This window comes from Aureobasidium subglaciale (assembly GCF_000721755.1).
Source record: "Aureobasidium subglaciale EXF-2481 unplaced genomic scaffold scaffold_4, whole genome shotgun sequence".
In the NCBI taxonomy this organism is placed as follows: Eukaryota; Fungi; Ascomycota; class Dothideomycetes; order Dothideales; family Saccotheciaceae; genus Aureobasidium; species Aureobasidium subglaciale.
Genome location: NW_013566991.1, coordinates 1103292 through 1122307, shown reverse-complemented (window position 1 = coordinate 1122307; position 19016 = coordinate 1103292). Strand labels below are relative to the sequence as shown.

General features: G+C 51.2%; 9 protein-coding genes across 9 annotated transcripts; 4 read left to right on the top strand and 5 right to left on the bottom strand.

Annotated features, from left to right (window-relative positions):
* Positions 1-328: 328 nt before the first annotated feature.
* On the bottom strand, positions 329-5102 carry AUEXF2481DRAFT_37662 (uncharacterized protein). Its single transcript, XM_013490917.1, has 2 exons — positions 2450-5102; positions 329-2402 (listed from the first exon to the last, which is right to left on the bottom strand). The coding sequence occupies exons 1-2, from the start codon at positions 5029-5031 to the stop codon at positions 692-694; spliced, it is 4293 nt and encodes a 1430-aa protein (XP_013346371.1). The 5' UTR covers positions 5032-5102; the 3' UTR covers positions 329-691.
* A 158-nt stretch (positions 5103-5260) lies between these two features.
* Positions 5261-5552, top strand: AUEXF2481DRAFT_2978 (uncharacterized protein; the record flags this gene model as incomplete). Its single annotated transcript, XM_013490760.1, has 2 exons — positions 5261-5320; positions 5373-5552. The coding sequence occupies 2 exons, from the start codon at positions 5261-5263 to the stop codon at positions 5550-5552; spliced, it is 240 nt and encodes a 79-aa protein (XP_013346214.1).
* A 203-nt stretch (positions 5553-5755) lies between these two features.
* AUEXF2481DRAFT_63242 (uncharacterized protein) lies at positions 5756-6996 on the bottom strand (the record flags this gene model as incomplete). The annotated part of the gene is made up of 2 exons (XM_013490966.1): positions 5756-6419; positions 6473-6996. 2 exons carry the CDS (start codon positions 6994-6996, stop codon positions 5756-5758), a joined length of 1188 nt encoding a protein of 395 aa, XP_013346420.1.
* A 330-nt stretch (positions 6997-7326) lies between these two features.
* AUEXF2481DRAFT_27408 (uncharacterized protein) lies at positions 7327-8282 on the top strand (the record flags this gene model as incomplete). The annotated part of the gene is made up of 3 exons (XM_013490833.1): positions 7327-7839; positions 7895-8080; positions 8136-8282. The coding sequence occupies 3 exons, from the start codon at positions 7327-7329 to the stop codon at positions 8280-8282; spliced, it is 846 nt and encodes a 281-aa protein (XP_013346287.1).
* A 737-nt stretch (positions 8283-9019) lies between these two features.
* On the top strand, positions 9020-10959 carry AUEXF2481DRAFT_37658 (uncharacterized protein). Its single transcript, XM_013490916.1, has 3 exons — positions 9020-9564; positions 9635-10331; positions 10396-10959. The coding sequence occupies exons 1-3, from the start codon at positions 9404-9406 to the stop codon at positions 10720-10722; spliced, it is 1185 nt and encodes a 394-aa protein (XP_013346370.1). The 5' UTR covers positions 9020-9403; the 3' UTR covers positions 10723-10959.
* Positions 10960-11569: 610 nt separating this feature from the next.
* AUEXF2481DRAFT_2974 (uncharacterized protein) lies at positions 11570-12044 on the bottom strand (the record flags this gene model as incomplete). Its single annotated transcript, XM_013490759.1, has 4 exons — positions 11570-11583; positions 11648-11679; positions 11733-11951; positions 12004-12044. 4 exons carry the CDS (start codon positions 12042-12044, stop codon positions 11570-11572), a joined length of 306 nt encoding a protein of 101 aa, XP_013346213.1.
* An 832-nt stretch (positions 12045-12876) lies between these two features.
* AUEXF2481DRAFT_37656 (uncharacterized protein) lies at positions 12877-14523 on the top strand. Its single transcript, XM_013490915.1, has 4 exons — positions 12877-13182; positions 13234-13620; positions 13671-14127; positions 14183-14523. Exons 1-4 carry the CDS (start codon positions 12972-12974, stop codon positions 14301-14303), a joined length of 1176 nt encoding a protein of 391 aa, XP_013346369.1. The 5' UTR covers positions 12877-12971; the 3' UTR covers positions 14304-14523.
* Positions 14524-14769: 246 nt separating this feature from the next.
* On the bottom strand, positions 14770-17610 carry AUEXF2481DRAFT_63039 (uncharacterized protein; the record flags this gene model as incomplete). The annotated part of the gene is made up of 5 exons (XM_013490950.1): positions 14770-16157; positions 16209-16296; positions 16346-16465; positions 16517-17026; positions 17080-17610. The coding sequence occupies 5 exons, from the start codon at positions 17608-17610 to the stop codon at positions 14770-14772; spliced, it is 2637 nt and encodes an 878-aa protein (XP_013346404.1).
* A 277-nt stretch (positions 17611-17887) lies between these two features.
* On the bottom strand, positions 17888-18968 carry AUEXF2481DRAFT_2971 (uncharacterized protein; the record flags this gene model as incomplete). Its single annotated transcript, XM_013490758.1, has 5 exons — positions 17888-18023; positions 18074-18555; positions 18612-18701; positions 18752-18901; positions 18957-18968. 5 exons carry the CDS (start codon positions 18966-18968, stop codon positions 17888-17890), a joined length of 870 nt encoding a protein of 289 aa, XP_013346212.1.
* Between the last annotated feature and the right edge of the window lie 48 nt (positions 18969-19016).

Genomic DNA, 19016 nt, shown 5'->3' with positions numbered 1-19016 from the left:
CACACCACTTCTCTCTCTATCGGAGAGGTCTTCACCCTCGGTGACTATGTTGACTAACAATCACTAGGATGAACGCTTCTCATCTCCCGCCCAGAGTTCGCAGTATTCCGTCTGGTCACTGAATGTCTTCTTGTGATCCGTCTGTCTTGACACCATTTCCCAAATCTCAGACATTGGAAACACAAAAGCTTGACCATCGCAGCGATTGCATGGCACTTTTTATTTATTTATTTCTTTTTCTTTTTTTTTTTTGAAAAAGAGTATTATTTTCGAGCCCATCTGTCGAGTTTTTTTTGTTGAAAATATCTGGATCCCCATGCTCTTAGTGGTGAGGAAAAGCGGTTTCATTGGTGGGGGAAGTGTGCCTTGTGAAAGGGGGGGATGACCCTGAACTGGGGAGATGCTATATACCGATGACGTCAATAGGGTACGCATATCAAATTCGTCTTTGGGAACAAAGGCCAAACTCTGATATGACGACACAGCGTAAAGAAGTGTACAAGAGACTAAACCATGTGGTTAGATAACTACTCTATTAAAACAAAAAACCGGTCTCTATTACACAATATACACTTCGCGGAAAGATCGAACAGAGAACAAATACAAAGTTTCGAGAAACCCCATTGGATACAAATAACAAACGACACAAGGATAAACACAAAGAGAGAACGACCAAAGACTCTTCCACTTCCTAACCCAAGACACGACCTGCAGTAGACGAAGTACTCCTATCCTTCGTTACCGTCTTCTTGAGCCCCTTGCCTAGTTGAATCTCTCCTAGCAGACCGGAAATGTTAGGCGCGCCACCTTTTCCTGCTGCCGGTGCAGAAGGCATAGGAGGTGGTGGGGGCGCACCGCCTGAAGGCATAGGAGGCGGAGGAGGAGCACCACCAGTAGGCATGGGAGGTGGAGGAGGAGCACCCATAGAAGGCATGGGAGGTGGAGGAGGAGCATCCATAGAAGGCAATGGTGGCGGCGGTGGAGGAGCGGGGGGAGCGACACCGCCATCAGGCGCGGGAGTCGGAGGTCCGGCATCGAGGGTTGGTGGAGGAAGTGGTGGCAATGCGGTAGGGATTGCAGGTGAGCTTGAGGCGGGTGAGTTGTTCTCCATGGATGAGAGAGGGCGTGGGGGTGCCATGGTGCCGAAGAGCATCGAGGCAAGCTGTTTGGCGCTGCCGCCTGTAGGCGCGTCGTCGTCTTCATCGGAGGACTCGGAGTCGACTACGGACCAGTCGTCATCATCGGCGGGCTTGATCGTACGACGAGCCGACGGTGCAGCAGGCTCGGGCAAGGCAGTCTTGCCAGAGTCCTGTGCAGTGAAACGATGGAAGGGATTAGTCGAGGCGGCATCGCTAGCAGCGGGAGATGCAGCGGACGCAGAGGGAGCCGTGGGCTGGTTCATGCTTCTAAAGAACGGATTCTTCGACTCCTCAGGGGGACTGACAACGGTGGTGGGCATTGGTGGAGGGGCAGGAGCGCTCGGTGGTGCGGGTGCGGCCTCTGTTGGAGCTGCAGGAGACACTTCCCTCTGGAGCTCCTGGCTGGCAGCGGGTGTGCTTTCCATCGGAGTGATAGTCTGTGGACCATCATCGTCGTCCGAGCTATCGTCTATGCTTTCAAGCTGCAATTGCAACTGTCTCTCTCTTTCTTTCGCAGCTTCGATTTCTGCACGTTGAGCGGCAAGACGAGATTCCTTCTCTTCGGCCTCCTTGGAAGCTGCTTGTCTCTTCTTCTTTTCTTCTGCCTTCTTGAGCTTGCCCTGACGAACTTGCTCTTCAAGTGCACGGAGACGTTCAGCAGCAGACTCGCGCTCTTTGCGGAGCTCTTCTTCCTGACGACGTTCCTCGTCTTCAAGTCCCCTAGTCTCTGATGCCTGGGCGGATTGCTGTTCCCTGATCGCTTGCTCCTTTTGTTGTTGCTCGAATCGCTGAGCTTCAGTCTGAGCCTGTTGCTCTTCTTGCTTGCCGACAGAGTCGCCGCGGTTCTTGCGAGGTGCAGGGGCAGGTGGGGCCTTCTTCCCAAGAGGCTTTTCAGCACTTGGAGGTGCAATGCTTTCGCCGGCCAGTCTCTGCTGTCTCTCCTCTTCTCTACGCGCATCTTCCTGTTCCGCCTGGCGCAAGCGGTCTTCGCGTTCCTTGCGCTCACGTTCTTGACGCTGCTGTGCAGACTCGCCAGGCTTCGTAGGGGCTCTAAGGCCCAGAGCGGCAAGACGTTCAGCCATGCGTTGCTCAGCTTGTTGTTTAATGAAGGTAGCACGGTCTTCTGCGGTCTTGTAAGCATTGTAAGAACCTCCACGAGGGGTCTCGCTCCTAGCGACGGGGCTCTCAACGCGAGAGCTACTGCTGTTACGGCCGACTTCTTCGGTGCGAGGTGACGCAACGCGATCACGAGGGTTCTTGTTCCTGTTGTGTGTTAGATTGAGGGGTATAGAGCTGGCTAATCAACTTACTCGTCCTTTCTGATGCGAGTGGTTCTGCTGCTGCGCTGCATATCGAAGATGAAGTCCTTAACCTCGTCCTCAACACCGAGTCCATCTTCCCATCGTCTTTTCTCGTGCTCAGTAGCCGCATCTTCAGATCCTTCCTTGAGACTAGACTCGATGGTTCTACTGAATTCGTTGACCGAATCCTCAACCTCACGCACCATTCTCTCGTTCTCTTCTCTTTCGAGACGGACGCGGTTACTTTCATCCTCAAGTCTCTTAGCGGCACCTGCACCATCGTCTCCAGAAGCAGCGGCTGGAGCGGGCTTGCCGGTGAGTGCAGCTGAACGTGCTTGCATCATGGCTCTAGCTCTTGCCTTGAGACGATCCGACTCTGTTACAGCACCACCAGGGCCAGTACCGACGATAGCCGGAGCAGAGCTTGGGTTAGCTTTAGAATCCTTGAGACGGAATAGTTCTAGCTGTGCGTCGGCAATGGCTCTCTCGCAGCGTCTAACATGAGAAGCCAGCTCAGGCAGGCGGTCTGACAGTGTCTGAAGTTGTCTCTTGAGTGTTCTACGTTCAGCATCAGAGTCGGTAGAACGGAAGCCAGAGTTCGGGTGCCCATCGATATCTTCTTGAATGCGACGAATGCGTCTGTAAAGATCATCGGCCTCCTTACGGTCCTTGCGATCGAGAGCATCCTCCTCATCGGCCCTACCCTCGTCTTCAAAGTCCATGGCATCGAGAAGGACCTGTTTCTCACGGATGGCCTTTTTCAGTTGATCGACAGACATTTCGTCAACAGGCTTTTCTTGGGCAGGAGAAGCGGTACGCCCAGTATCGCCTGTACGACGACGCGCAGACGAGCGGTAACCAACATCCTCGTCGTTGTTCTTGTAAACGGTGGCATCCTTGCGAGGTCCGGCAATGCTGGCACCTGCACCAGCGAAAGAGTGATTCTTCAAGTAGCTCACACCAGTCTTCTGAGGTTGCAAGAAAGCGCCTGTGCTTCTTCTCGATTGTGCATCCTGAGAGAGATGCGACTTCATGGTTCCGATGGCATCGTTGAGGTTTCTAGTGGAAGGAGGTACAAGCTCGGCAGGAAGCTTAGCGGGCACAGGGTAGCCGTTCAGTCTGCGGTAAATCAAATGCATGGCCACAGCAAACTCATCGAGATTGAGTTTGCCCCTGTTGTGGGGGTCAGACAAGGTCCAGATGGCCTCGAGATCATTCTTTTCCAGACCACTCTGGCCGAAGATCTCGATAGCTGTTGCACCACTAATAGCACCTCTGCTCAGACCATCCCATGCCTTGAACATGTCATCGTAGATCTTCTTCTCGTCCTTTGTGATAGCCCATGGAACGGTGGCATTACCACGGAGACCAGCAGTGCTAAAGCCAGTCTCACGACCAGGCTGAGGCATCATCTGCTGTTGGAGGGCCTGCAAATTGGGCAGACCAGAAGCTGGAGCATTAACAAGGCCCCATTGACCAGGGCGACCAGTGGGCTGTGCGTTAAGAGGAGCCATGGGGTAACCAGTAGCTTGAGGAGTCAGGCCTTGACCAAAGCCGGTGGGCATTGGGGGCATAGGAGGACGGGGACCATTGTAGCCAGTGGACTGAGACTGAAAGCCCGTCTGTTGAGATTGTAGGCCAGTCGGTTGCGGTTGGAAAGGCTGAGATTGATAACCGGTCTGCTGGGGTTGGAAGCCTGTGGGTTGAGGAGCCAGCTGAGAGAGGAGCTGGCTGCTGGAAGGTTGAGGCTGAGGAGCCTGGATGGTGGGTACATCAGGGAAGCTGGGAGCGTTTGTGGAGGGGAGCGATGCAGGTTGTGCGTCAGCGACACCGAACGAGATGATGTCGACCATGCTAGAGACCTCATTTCTGACTCTTTCGGGCAGCTGAGCAGGCAGATCCTTTCCGGTAAGCTTCAGGTTGCACAGATACATGGACAGGGCGAACTCGGGGAAGAGCAGTTGGCCAGACTTTGTCGTATCGGAAAGCATCCAGATTTGCGACAGGGCATCACCGGGGAGCTTTGAGCGGAGGAGAAGGTCCTTGGCCTTGTCGCCGGAAAGAGCCTGGTCATTGCCGACGGCAGACTTGAAGAGCTGCTCAAACTTGGACTGGTCCTGGGCGGTGATGAAGGACAGACGGATGTTCGGAATCTTGGACGAGGCAGACGAGGACTGCTGAGGCTGAGGCTGGGGCTGCTGCTGAGCAGGCGTGGAGCGGAACGAGTCTGCTATTTGGGACGACGTCATGCCCGTGGGCTGGGGTTGCTGTTGAGGAGCAGCGGTCTGCTGCTGCGGCTGCTGTTGTTGCTGTTGCTGCTGGGGAGGGTAGCCGGTATATTGGGGCATGAGACCTCCTGGGTACTGGGACTGCTGAGGCTGCTGTTGCGGAGGGAGATAACCAGTGGCCTGAGGCTGGAGCGATTGCTGCTGCTGCATGGGCGGCATGCCGGTGTATTGCGGTTGCATGTAGCCCGTGGGCTGAGGGCCGAAGCCGCTGAAGTTCTGCTGTTGTGGTTGCTGGCCATATTGCTGCTGGCCGGGGCGGCCCTGGTTGGCGCCGCCCAAGAATGAATTGGAGCCCGAGAACATGGTCGTTGAGCGTCGCGTGTGTAGGAGAGTCGCGGACGCGGGAGTCGAGATTGGGCCGCTGCTACTATCGCTGCTCCTCGTGGCATCTGCGGAGAGTCGCGGTCCACCTGCGTCCATGCACTGCACTGCCAAGCCAATTCTCCAGCTGCGTCATTGTCGACGCTTTCTAGCATGTGAGAGCGCCTGCCCTGAACTCTCGCCATACAATCCACCACACACCACAGTCATCATGCCGCCGAAACAGAACGGAGAGACCGAGCACGACTTGCAGGATGCAGACTTTGCAAAGGTGCGACATGACTAGGAGTCATGCTCACGTCCACTTCTAACAGAGTCCACAGGCATTCCAGGAGCTCAACCGCGGCGAACAGACTGCCAGTGCTCTCGAGAACCATCTGGCCGCCCTTGAGGCAAAGATAGATGAGCTTCTTGCTGCGACTGGCCAACAAGATCATTCACAGTCTTCATCTTCTGGATCCAGCTCTACATCACAGAACTCATCGGGCCAACAAGCCTCATGATTCGTGCCTCCGTCATAGGCAATCCACAAACAACTCTCCTCTAGCTTGCTTCGAACAAGGGACTCGTACCATCGAGGAGACCTGGCCTGTACGGCGGCTTGTAATCCGATGACCATGATGTCGCTCGTAAATTTCATGTATACATATATAAAGAGCTTGGTCTATGTTGACTCTGCACGCGTATGGGTATCATTTGTCGCCAATCAAAGGCCACCGACAGTTGTGGGCTTCACTTCAGAGCCCGAGGCCGCAAAGATGTCCTCGAAATGGAACACTCCATCTGAGCCCTTCTCCACCACTCCCTTCTCAGTCACCACTCCATCAATCAACTCTGCCGGTGTGACGTCGAATGCTGGGTTCCATACGTCGATACCGTTGGCCGCGATGCTGACCGTCTCGATCTGCTGCAAATCAAGAGAGGCCCCCTTGAAGACAGGTCCCTTGATCATGGTCATTTCCTTGCCTGCTCTCTCCTCGATCACAATATCCGCTCCAGACTTGGTCTCGAGGTCGATGGTTGTTCGTGGTGCTGCCACCAAGAACTTGACTCCATGGTGCTTGGCCAAGATTGCAAGCGAGTAGGTACCAATCTTGTTGGCAGTGTCTCCGTTGGCGGCCACGCGGTCAGCTCCAACCACGATTGCTGCAATGTTCTCGGTAGGTCCCTTCAGGCGGAGTAGTGCAGCAGCCATCGAGTCAGTGACAAGAGTTGCGGGAATCTTATCGTGCACCAACTCGAAAGCAGTCAAACGCGATCCCTGATTGTAAGGTCTGGTCTCGCTGCAGAAGGCTCTCTTCAGCGATCCTCTAGCGTGCACAGAGCGAATGACTCCCAGAGCGGTACCGTAACCAGCAGTCGCCAAAGATCTTGTCAAGAGTTAGCACAAAGGTTAGAGTGCTCTACACAACTCGAGACTCACCCAGTGTTACAGTGAGTCAAGATGCTGACTTGATCCTTGCCTCCAGCAGCATTCTTGAGGATCCAGTCGGCACCGTTCTCACCTATAGCCTTGTTGTCCGAGACATCGTCGACCAGCATTTGCTCAGCAGCCTCAACGTATGCGTTCTTGACAGAAGTGCCTGAAGCATGCTCAGCTTTGGCAGCATTCTGCACAATCTTTTGCAGCTTTCTGGCAGCATCTGCCAAGTTTACGGCGGTTGGTCTGCTAGTGACGAGATACTCAAGCTTTTCCTTGGTAAAAACTTCCACTTCTTCCGCAAAGCTCGACAACTCGTTCTTTCCTGCAATGAGTTCGAGTTCGACGGCCAAACCAAGCGCAGCAACAATAGCGATGGCAGGAGCGCCGCGAGTTCTCATCTCCTTGATGGCGTGCCATGCATCCTGAGCAGACTTGACCTCATTGTAGACTTCGGTGTGAGGCAGCTGGAGCTGGTCCAGAATGTCTAGCTTGCCGCGACTGTATTTGATTGCTTCAAGGACCATGGTTGATGTGATTGATATTCTGTAAACGGATGAATGGCGCAAGTGCTAAATAATTTCTCCCCACCAAAGTGTTGATTTCTGCCCCGCTGAAGAGCTTTGGCCATGATGCCTTCACTGTCACTTTGTGTTGCCATCGTGATAGCATCCAGAAGGATATGGTCCCACTTGCTCAACCTTACTTCTGCGTAGTGTCGTCATGATTCTGTAGCTAGCTCCAGTATTTGTTGACCCCTCATGCATAGCTACGAGCACATGTCGCCTCTCCACCGTCTTTCAGCACTCTCAAACCAACTACTCGGTTCTAAACAGCTTCAGCATCGCGCGTACACCATGTCTTCCCAATTCACCCTCCAGACCACCCTTCCTCTGCCGAATTCGTCGGTCAAGATCCCCGCTCTCGGTTTCGGTGTTTACCAGTCGCACGGCCCTACCTGCAAGACTTCGTGTTTGACCGCCCTTGAGGCTGGTTACCGCCATATTGACAGCGCACAATACTACGCCAACGAGCAGTTGGTTGGTGATGCTGTCAAGGAGTCCAATGTCGACCGCAAGGATGTGTTCATCACCACTAAGATCCTGAGCCCTGGCAAGGATGAGGAGGAGACATACCAGTCACTCGTTGAGAGTGTGAACAAGATTGACAATGGCGGTTACGTCGATTTGTTCTTGATCCACAGCCCTAGCTCTGGTCCTCAGGGTAGAAAGACCATGTGGACTGCTCTTGAGAGACTGCACAAGGAGGGCAAGGCAAAGGCCATTGGTGTCAGCAACTTCGGCAAGGGTCAGATTGAGGAGCTGAAGTCGTTTGCTCAGGTTTGGCCGCCGCATGTCAACCAGATTGAGGTGTGTTAGAATGCAGACGTACGATTGGTCCATGCGTCGCTAACATCTTATACAGCTGCACCCCTGGAACCAGCAGCGCGTGGCTGTAGAATTCTGCCAAGCCAACAACATTGTCGTTGAAGCCTACTGCCCCCTAGTCCGCAACCAGAAGGCCGACGACTCGACACTCAAGTCGCTCGCTGAGAAGTACAAGAAGTCGACTGGTCAGGTCTTGATCCGTTACTGCTTGCAGAAGGGATGGGTGAGCTACTACTGTCCTTCCGTGTCTTGGATTGAATGCTGACATGTTCTTTCAGGTTCCTTTGCCCAAGAGTGACACTCCCAGCAGAATAAAGGAGAACGCAGACATCTACGACTTTGAGATTAGCAAGGAGGACATGACCAAGTTGGACGACCTGGATCAAGGTGCCGATGGTGCCATCGTTCAGGCTGTAGACAATTGAAAAGCGCATCATCTGCCACAAGCAGTAAAAGGAGATTAGACTTTTAAACAACATGCATAGCGACAGCAGCATGGCTGTTTTGTTACAGCTGCAGGAACAAAAAACGCCGTGTTCCGTCCAAGCGTGGAGAACGAGAAAGCCAAACTCCTGTCCCTTTTTGGTGGTTTCAGATGTCGTCCACTGCTCAAACCGTCGCGATGAGACCACGATTATGTACATGTTGCTGTGAGGCATATTCCTCATGTTTACTTTTTGCGACGAGTAGCTCAAATATAGATCAGCATCATCCATCTCGCAAGTTTGATGACATCTCGGGAAAGGTGCGCCATAAACTTTACCTCCACATGTGCGATACGAAATAAGCGGGTATCTCTGAACTGCGCCGCAGCTTGTCAGCTTGGCTTCCAGGTTCCCTTTACCTCGAGCTAAAGCAGCCATGGCTTGCGTCGGACTGCTGCTTGACAATCATGGTGCGTTGATCTGTTCCTTGCAAAGCTGATTGTTCTTCATGTGAAGAGCAGCTCAACGTCTAGATAGGTAGGCCCGCCGGTTCACAGATTGAGCTGCGATCTAGAATCTAAAGCGAACGGTCCCTGTTGTACTAATTTCGGCATCCCGCACGCCCGTAAATTGGCCGACTGCTTGCCTTTTTTGGTGGGGAGGATCCTCACGTTTTTTTCCCAGCTACTTTGTACCCACGGTTTTTGACTTTGCTACCACATTGGTCCGCACCACCCGGTAAGCACGAGGTAAGACGTTTAAGGTCATCAGCCATTTCCCTTCGTATCGCCTAGATAGGAAAACTCTATGCGGGTGAGTGAATAATCCCTCCCACAAGCAAAAAGGTAAGGGAGACCGATCAAAAAGCCACTGTGGTCCACCCCTCCAAAAAGCTTCTCGTATTGCCCTTCCTTTCCCCTTGCTTCCTGATATTGTGCGGCTCTGGTAATGTTATAATTTGGACCTGAACCTTGCTCTTCGAAATCGAGTCCTCTCCACATCTCTCACTCTTTCGCTCTTTCTTCTACAACACATCCAAAAGCAACAACTTTCGTGCGACGCAATATTCTTTGTTTACGCTTCTGGCCAAGAACCAAAAGTGGAAGTGCAACGCAAGGGACATGGGCCAGGATCTGTTGAACGAGAAGACGGAGCAGAACGCGCCACTGCTATTACCAGACGAATATGAACAAGACGTCAGTGACAGTGAAAGTCTACACAACGAGGAAATGGCAGTAGAAGCGTCAAAAGTATCATCACTGCATCCTGCATTCTTCATAGCGTAAGCACATCAGCCCCTATAAGCGACGCCTGCACATCTCAACAGTCAAGCTCACACGTGATGTCTGCAGATTATGGATTGGCATGAGCTCTCTAGTCATTCTCTTCAACAAATGGATCCTCGACAGTGCAAAGTTTAGATATCCCATCTTTCTTACAGCATGGCATATGTTTTCGTCGGCGTTGGTTACACAGATCATGGCTCGCTGGACTGGATATCTCGATTCAAGACATGCGGTCCCTATGACGAAACGAACCTACATTCGCGCTATTCTCCCTATTGGTCTATTATTCTCTCTTTCTCTGGTCTGCGGCAACGTCACCTATCTCTACCTTAACGTCAGCTTTGTCCAGATGCTCAAGGCCGCAGCTCCTATTGCCGTATTACTCGCAACCTGGATGTTCCGCCTCCAAGAACCCTCTTTATCCGCTTTCGGAAACATTTGCATCATTGTGGTTGGTGTAGTCATTGCATCTCTCGGTGAAGTCAAGTTCAACGGCCTGGGAGTCGCGTACCAAATGATGGGCATTGTGTTTGAAGCCACCAGACTGGTCATGATTCAACGACTTTTGTCTGCAGAATTCAAGATGGATCCTCTGGTCTCGCTATACTATTTCGCACCCGTCTGTGCTATCACAAACGGTATTCTTGCACTGGTATTTGAGGCACCGCAGATGACTTGGGGAGACTTTGAGCGTGTGGGCCTATTCACTCTGCTCCTAAACGCAGCAGCGGCCTTCCTCTTGAACTTTGCCTCTTTGCTTTTGGTACGTCTTTCACAATCCTCACAAGCATCATGAAACTCTCGAAAAACTAATGACATCCCCACAGATTGGCAAAACCTCCTCTCTCGTCCTCACCCTCTCTGGCGTATTCAAAAACATCATGATCGTCTTTGCCTCCATGCTCTTCTTCCACGACCCAGTTTCTGGAATCCAATTCTTCGGCTTCTCAGTCGCATTGGGAGGACTCGCATACTATCAACTTGGTGGTGCACCGGCAGTACGCGGCTTTTACGGACAAGCAGTTACCAAATTCTCGGATTATAGGAGACCGAGTGAGGCGGATCCTGTTTCTGCTGTTGAAGCGCAGGAAATGAGTCCCACGAGAAAGAGCAGTGAAGAGGTTCCTCAGGAGTTGGGGGTTAAGAATGCTTGATTGTGGTGGATACACTTGAGAGCAGTTTTTTCTGTATATAATGTTTAGAATTCCTTGAAGAGGTTGTAAGTGTCTGAATGTGTGTGATGGTGTGATATTGCACCTTTGATCCCCTTTTCCTGGTGCCCATATCAAGACATCTCAGCCGAGCAAATCCGTTCCAAAAACAACATATCGTTATCATTAGAGGCTGAGATCCGCCTCCAAAAAAAGGGAGAGTTACGAAAACAGCTTCAACGGTGCTTTTCGGCGGTCGCGATTCCGCCTATCATCTCAACGGTGCGAGACAAGCAAAACGTTTCTAGGAAGAATCATGATCCATCGCGTCTGCGCCGTTTGTTAATCCCGCCAGACCGGGTAATGGCGTCTGTCCTGTGGAAGTATGGTTTCAGTAATAGATTTTGGGTTAGAGGAATGTGTTGATGCTGAGGGGGGGGGGGGGGGGGGGGGGGGTTGATCGGGGATAAACAGAAATGATTGAATGGCGATGATGGGACTCGATGGTCGTCAGGTCTGGTGACTAGGAGTGCTTATGAAGAGGGTGATTGATGTACTAAAATTGCCCGAGTAGTCGTTGCATGCGTGAGCAAAGATGGCAGGTCAGTTGCGTAGCTACAGGGTAGTTAGTGGTGGAAACCAAGGCCTGAACATGCTCATCACAATGCATGCTATTGAACGTGAAGGGTGAACCCCAAGTTTGATCCATGAGCTGGTTGCTGTGCTAGAATGTCTGAGAGTGGTCGGATTCGAGGATAGAAATCAAATGTATGGTCCGTCAATTGTCGTACAGGAAGGGGGTGTGTGGGTGAACACAAGTGTATATTGTTCGTAAAATCGTAGCTATTCCTTAGTCGGCAAGAACTAGACAGCATTTGTTTCCACCGCAGCGTAAGGGCGTTTGCGATAATGATGGTATTTAACACACCAGAGTAGATCAGTGGGATGAGGAACACGAGACTGTATTTCTATCAGCATCGAAGCAAAACTCTCGGAAGCAAGCATGAACTCACAGAAAGATTCCAGAGACGATGGGCGAGACAGCGCCTCTGTGAGCAACCACAAGTTCATGAATCTCAACGAGAAACAAGATCAACCATAGACCGGTCTTGATAGAATAGGGCATCATGGCAAAATAAGGGTTCAATTCCCATCGGACAAACACGATGATCTCTGCGATGACCAAGATGAAGCTGACGACCGCCCATGCAATCGAAAGGCCAGCGCCGACACTGTGAGATTCGTCGGCGATCAATCCTTGCTAAGATATACAGGAATTCGTACCCTAGAGCTACAACTCCACTGTAGGTCAGAAGAGTGTCCATGAAGACTCGTATGGTGTTAATCGCGAAGGCTCCAAAAGCCACGGCAACACCGCACACAATGATTTGGAGAACCCAGAAACTGATAGGAAGCCATTTGTCCCAGGCTACGCTTGTGTTCTTCACGTTTGCTGTGTCTTGTTGCCAAGGGTGAGGTGTTGGAATTGAGATGGAAAATATTGCGCAGAGAGTCAGGAACGCTTGTATAGTGTTTGACGGATTGGGAGAGGAATTCAAATGACAAGTTCGAGAGCAAATAACAGCTATACATCCATATAACTAGACTTGCCTATGCGAGACGAAGCTATCTAGATCTACAGCATGGACGGCGTCACAGCCATGCAAAGTTGGTTTGAAGGATGCATTATAGTGATCGAAGGATCAATTACAGGAGGCTGAGTGGGTTGAAGCTGCAGCTTGGCGAGTCCGTGGGGTACAACTGACTGAATCTTTGGATGGGAAAAGATGTGTACTAGTCAGGCGCCCATGGTGATTGTTAGGCGGCACAGCCGCAAGATAGATTGATCACGACAAGACAAAGTGCACTGTGCAATACTGTGCTGCGGCGTGACAACGATGATAGACTTAGACAAGGGATCGACCCAGGTTCCTCATGATGGATGGATCCTGTTGAGCGGCGCAGATTCGGAGCAGACTCGAGAGATGTCTCGTGCAGACGGAGTGTGCGAGAGAGTGAGAGTGTGAGATGTCACAAGCATGAAGGAGTTATGTCGAGCAGCCAAAGCAGAAAGCACAAAATACAATGTTGCAGCATAAGGGCTTGGCGTTGCACGTGTATTGGGTGACGGCATTGGAAGCTCTCACTCCGAGGGCTCGCAACCAGCCAAACATCATCCATCTACGTCCAGCTTGTCGCCGCCTCCACGTCACACGATCTCATCAAACCAAACACGCCACAACTCAGACACGATGAGCGCCGACCCCGAGAGAGAACACGCGCTAGAAGGATACAAGGGCAAGCTGCTGGAGTCAAGAGAATGGGAGGCAAAGCTCAAGGCGCTGCGATTAGAGATCAAGGGCCTGCAACATGATTTTGACGTTTCCGAAGACAACATCAAGGCTCTGCAGAGTGTCGGTCAGATCATCGGAGAGGTCTTGAAGCAGTTGGATGAGGAGAGATGTATGTTTGAGTCTCAGACCGTCAACATCGACAACAGCTAACGGGCAGCAGTCATCGTCAAGGCGTCATCAGGCCCGCGCTATGTCGTCGGATGCAGGTCAAAGGTCGACAAGCTCAAGCTCAAGCAAGGAACCCGTGTCGCCCTCGACATGACCACCCTCACAATCATGCGCATGCTCCCACGAGAGGTCGACCCGCTCGTCTACAACATGTCCCTCGAGGACCCTGGCCAGATCAACTTTGCTGGTATCGGTGGTCTCAACGAACAGATCAGAGAGTTGCGCGAAGTCATTGAACTGCCGCTCAAGAACCCCGAACTCTTCCTCAGAGTTGGCATCAAGCCGCCAAAGGGTGTCTTGCTGTACGGCCCTCCCGGAACCGGAAAGACTCTTCTTGCGAGAGCTGTAGCTAGCAGCTTGGAAACGAACTTCCTCAAGGGTGACTTGCGACTACTCCCCCCCTTTCGGTTTGTCACTGACACATCCCAGTTGTTTCGTCCGCTATCGTCGACAAGTACATCGGTGAATCCGCCCGTCTGATCCGCGAAATGTTTGGCTACGCAAAGGAACACGAACCCTGTATCATCTTCATGGACGAAATCGATGCCATCGGTGGCCGCAGATTCTCAGAAGGTACCTCTGCCGACAGAGAAATCCAAAGAACCCTGATGGAGCTACTCAACCAACTCGACGGTTTTGACTACCTCGGAAAGACAAAGATTATCATGGCCACAAACAGACCCGACACCCTCGATCCCGCCTTGCTCCGTGCCGGTCGTCTGGACAGAAAGATTGAGATTCCTCTGCCCAACGAGGTCGGACGTATGGAGATTCTGAAGATCCACGCAGAGGGTGTGGTAAAGGAGGGTGAAATCGACTACGAGAGTGTCGTCAAGATGAGTGATCAGCTCAACGGTGCTGATTTGAGAAACGTCGTGACCGAAGCGTGAGTTCTTCTCGACTGCTAAACTCTCCACACACTATGCTGACCTCCAATCTAGTGGTCTCTTCGCCATCAAGGACTACCGTGACGCCGTCAACCAAGATGACTTCAACAAGGCCGTCCGCAAGGTTGCCGAATCCAAGAAGCTTGAAGGCAAGCTCGAATACCAGAAGCTGTAAATCATGGGGGTCATACACACACCTTTCTTGCATGCATCTACAACGCATCATTTGAGCGGGGCGTTTTCAAGTTTTTATTTCATGGGTATATGGGTCCTCTTTCTTTTGATCAACGACAAAGGGGGGACTCATGGGAGGATTGGGTGCGGGCAACTTCAGCTTTTCGCCCACGAGATGGCGATATGAACAATACTGTACCATAGATCCCAAAAACCATCAGTCAAGATTTCAAGTCGAGTTTTCTTGGTTGCTGCGACATACAACCTTCTTCTTTTGCGCTTTCCTTTGCTTGTATCATGTTGCACATTACTGACAAAACACCTGCTGGTAGTGATAATCTATTCCTCTGGCGGCCTTGTCTTGTGGAAGCCACTTGCCTAAGATCTATGCTACTATCCGAGCAAGCTATCAGCCATCGCGTCATGGGCGAGTCGTATACAGACTAGCTAATTTCTTCCATTCCTGATCAATATCTGTCGCTGATGTTGCTGTCATCCTCCACCATCGACTCTGCATAGTGACTGCTCGTCGCCTCATCGCCTCCCTGGTACACCACAGAACCTGTGTCGTTTGTCATGTGCTCAGACACTGTCGTATCGTCATCGTCTAGATCCAGACTTTCGTAGTCTGCTTCCTCTGCCTCTTGATCAATCGCGCGCATCCGGGCACCAAACTCTCGCTGCAGCTCCTGGAGCCAGCTTTGTAGAACGCGTCCTTCCATCGCGCCGCCACAAGCTTGTTCAAGCTCTTCTCTCAATGCCAGGATGAGCTTGCGCTTTCTTGCGAGGATGACCAATTTTGAAGCTTTCTTCTTTCTCTCCACTTGCCTCTGAAGCTTTTCTGCCACTTTTGTCGCAAACTCGATCACGTCGGGAGGAAGTGGCATGACTTTTGCGAGCTTTAGGCCGTAGTGCTGCTCGGACACAACACCGTCGGCGAGTCTGTACAGCATTGCCATTGTGTCCGCCTCGGACATATCCACTGCTAGGTGTCTGTTGACCACCCCGTTGCGCTCAGCCAAGATTTTGGCTAGATCTCGGAAATGCGTCGCGAACCACACTAAGGCTCTGCTGTCCACCAAGGCTTCTGCGATGGCAAGAGCTATAGCAAGTCCATCGCGTGGACTGGTACCTCGACCGAGTTCGTCGATAATCACCATACTGTCCTTGTTGATGTTTTTCAATATGAAGGCTGTCTCCCTCATCTCTGATGCAAATGTCGAAACGTTGGCTTCGATACTGTCGTCGATGGAGATTCTTGCAAACAATTGCTTGATGATCGGAAAGGAAGCGAATTCTGCTGGTACAAAGCAGCCAATCTGAGCCATTACTGTCAATAGAGCGATCGAGCGTATGTATGTGCTCTTTCCACTCATGTTGCAGCCAGTAATGATTTGGAAACGAGATTGCTGAGTGGCATATACATCATTCGGGATATACGGACTGCTTTGCACCTTTTCTCGAATTGGATGACGAGCCGCTTTGATACCAAGCGTTTGTGTGATCCGGGGTCGAATGTATTCATGAAGGGTGACGTTGTGAGCAAAAGATGAGAGTACATCTAACATCGCGATACTCTCCGAGACCTTGAAGAGCACCGACATGTAGACGCGAATCTCAACAATGAGTTCTTGTATGGCTTTGTCACTCATCAACAATACCTCAGTATGCGAGTCAGATATCTTCTGACTACGCTTTCGTAAGTCCAGGGTCGAGCACTCGACCTTGTTGTTCTTGCGAATAGCATTGATAAAGACTGGAGGCAGATTTCGGTCTTCAAGTTCGGAGACATTGAGGCGAAGGTAGTATTGGCGTGCATTGTCGTACTTCAGCTCAAGCGGAATCTTGTGTGCTTCTGTACTCTGATCAGACGATGGCCCATGTATCTGGTGGGAGGAGTGCTTACCTTGAAGTTGTTCAACGAGCTCATACACATCCATGTTGGCCTCCTTGTATGTCTGTCTAGCCACGTCGAGCATACCGTTGACTCCCGACTGAGTGTAAAGTTAGATTGCGATGCTTGTCCTTGCATTTCTGACTTACCTTGACTGCATACGTCCTCTGATTACGCAGTTCGAGCGGCTGTTTTGCATAGTTGATGTCCTCGTTGATGAACTCATCGATAAGATCTTTGATGGGATCAATACTACCAGGCATACAATTCTGGAATCAATTGAATCAGCTACGATTCTCTGAATAGTGGAAGATACTGACACGTTGGATCTCTCTCAGCATAACACTTTTTGCACCTGTCAAAGCTTCGTAGATAGGCTGGATGCCACCTACAAACCGCTTTAGCAAGATGATGTTGTTTATGCTTTGCTCAGTAGAGAGTAAGGATGGCTTTGTGGGTATGATGATGAGCTGAGTTAACATTTTGTCTGCGTCCAAGATTGCTTTGAGTGCTGTTCTTGTAGAAAAGAACATCTCTTCCTTGGTCGAGAGCTCCTCGAGGGAATCATAACGAGTCTCTAGTGTTTGTTGGTCGGTGAGTGGTTGTAGAACATTGCTGCGAAGGAGTCTCCCACCCATTAGAGTGAGCGTTTCATTGAGGATCCCGAAGAGACAGTCGCGTGACTTGTGATTCTGGAGATTCTGGATCAACTCGAGCGAACGAATGGTGGATAAGTCGATCATCATGGACCCTTCGGACGCCTCGTATTTGATACGTAGTGAGTGTGCGGGAAACGTCTTGCTCATGGCAAGTTCGACGTACTTCATAGCCTAAACATCATTAGCCACAGCAAATCAATGACTCCAATAAGAGCAGAGCATACCGCAGCGAAGCAGCATACGGAGAAATAGTTGCCATCGACAGACATCTTGATACTGTCCACATCCTGAACAAAAGCAAATTGTTCGATGAGCTCGATGCCAGTAGTTTCAGCCCAGTAGCGTCGATCGAGAAGGGTCATGTTGCTATTCAAGTCGTCCAGGTTCTCCTCGATCAGGGAGAATAGCTTTGACTTGGGATTCGACGTCGTATTCAGAATCAGGATTTGCGAGGGGCTGAAGACTGCCAACTTGTGTAGGGTGCGAACATATGATTGGGTATCGGGAATCTGACTGAGTACAGCCTCACCAGTATCAAGATTGACAAAGGCAAGACCGACGGTGGGAGCGATACCACGAGACTCGCTTACGGCACAGATGATTTGACGTGACTCTACTCCGAGTGTTGATACGGCGGTGCGTGGGCGAGTTGAATATTCGTAAGAACTGTATTGTGAATAGCTAGTGCTACCCGATCTCGCGATTGCAGGAGATGCGGGAAGAACAAGCTGACTGCGTGACGAAGAGATGCTCATCCTAGACGATTGAAAACTCATCTTCTGGGTAGAGTGTGCGATTGATTGAAAAGACTGAGAGAGGCAGGGCGAAAGATACGCGACGAGAGAAGTGTATCTGGGGCCGAGATTGTGCAAGTCGTAGTTTCCCTATTGTCATTGCCATTCATGGACGTTTCTCTGCAACTCAGAGCGACTAACATTCATGGGGCAGGGACGTGTCGGCACGATTGCCGATCATGTCTCGAATGTGGGGATCTGGTTTGTGCAATAGGCTCTACTTACCTTACTTTGCTAATCACAAACGTGCTCTGCTCTTTCCTTCGAATTGGACCTTGTTAATGCAACTGCCAACACCTTCCAGGTTGACTTCCACAACGTCGCCATCTTTCAGCCATACCTGAGGCTTGCGGCCCATACCAACGCCTTGTGGACTGCTGCCATGTCAGTTTGCGTATGTCATTCTAGTTCTAGGAGTACTTACGTTCCGGTGAATATGAGGTCACCAGGCAGCAAAGTTGTGCCTTGACTCAAGATACTGATAGCCTTTGCAACTCCAAATATCATATCGCCAGTGTTGCTATCCTGCACAGTCTCACCGTTGAGTTTTGTGGTAATCCTCAAATTTTGCGGATCCGAGATCAGGCTGGTACCGACAATGGCAGGACCGATTGGAGCCCATGCATCAAAGCCTTTACCGAGACCCCACTGACCACCGCCGCGCTTCAGCTGCCAATCGCGGTGGGATACATCATTTCCCACAGCATAACCTGCCACATGCGACAACGCCTGGGCTTCGGAAATATTGATACCCTCCTTACCGATCACAGCGACAAGCTCGCACTCGTAATCCAGACCTTCTCCTTCTTGGGCAGCGGCAGAGACTTGGATGTTGTCGAATGGGCCTGCAACGGAAGTGACGGGCTTGTAAAAGAGGACAGGGTATTTCGGGATGGGCATGTTAGACTGCAAGCATAGTCAGCAGCAGACACATACGCAGGCCCGATATTACTGTCGCGCACTTCAATAGCATGCTGCTCGTAGTTGAGTCCGAGACAGCGTACAGTCCTGATGTCTTCCCTTGCTAGTGGTGCTAGGAGTCTTTGCACATCCTGCACAGCTTCAGCTTCTGGTCATATTACTACATCCAGTACCAGCGTACAAGGATACGCTCCGTTACATGGTGCTGTCCCCATGGTGTGCCCTGAATAACCTTGGCCTGAGCCACTCCTGTCAAGTCGGTAGCTCCCGATGGTAAGAGTGCATCGCCGTAGTATGTCTTGCCGTCTTTGGCCAGGAATCTGACAAGTCTCTACTAGTCAATGATATCAGCGGACGCGCTTTCAACTAGCATCATTCACACGTACCGAGAACTGCATCTTGAGTTCCTGTCAAGATATCATTGTCTGATCGTGATGGCCGGCCGA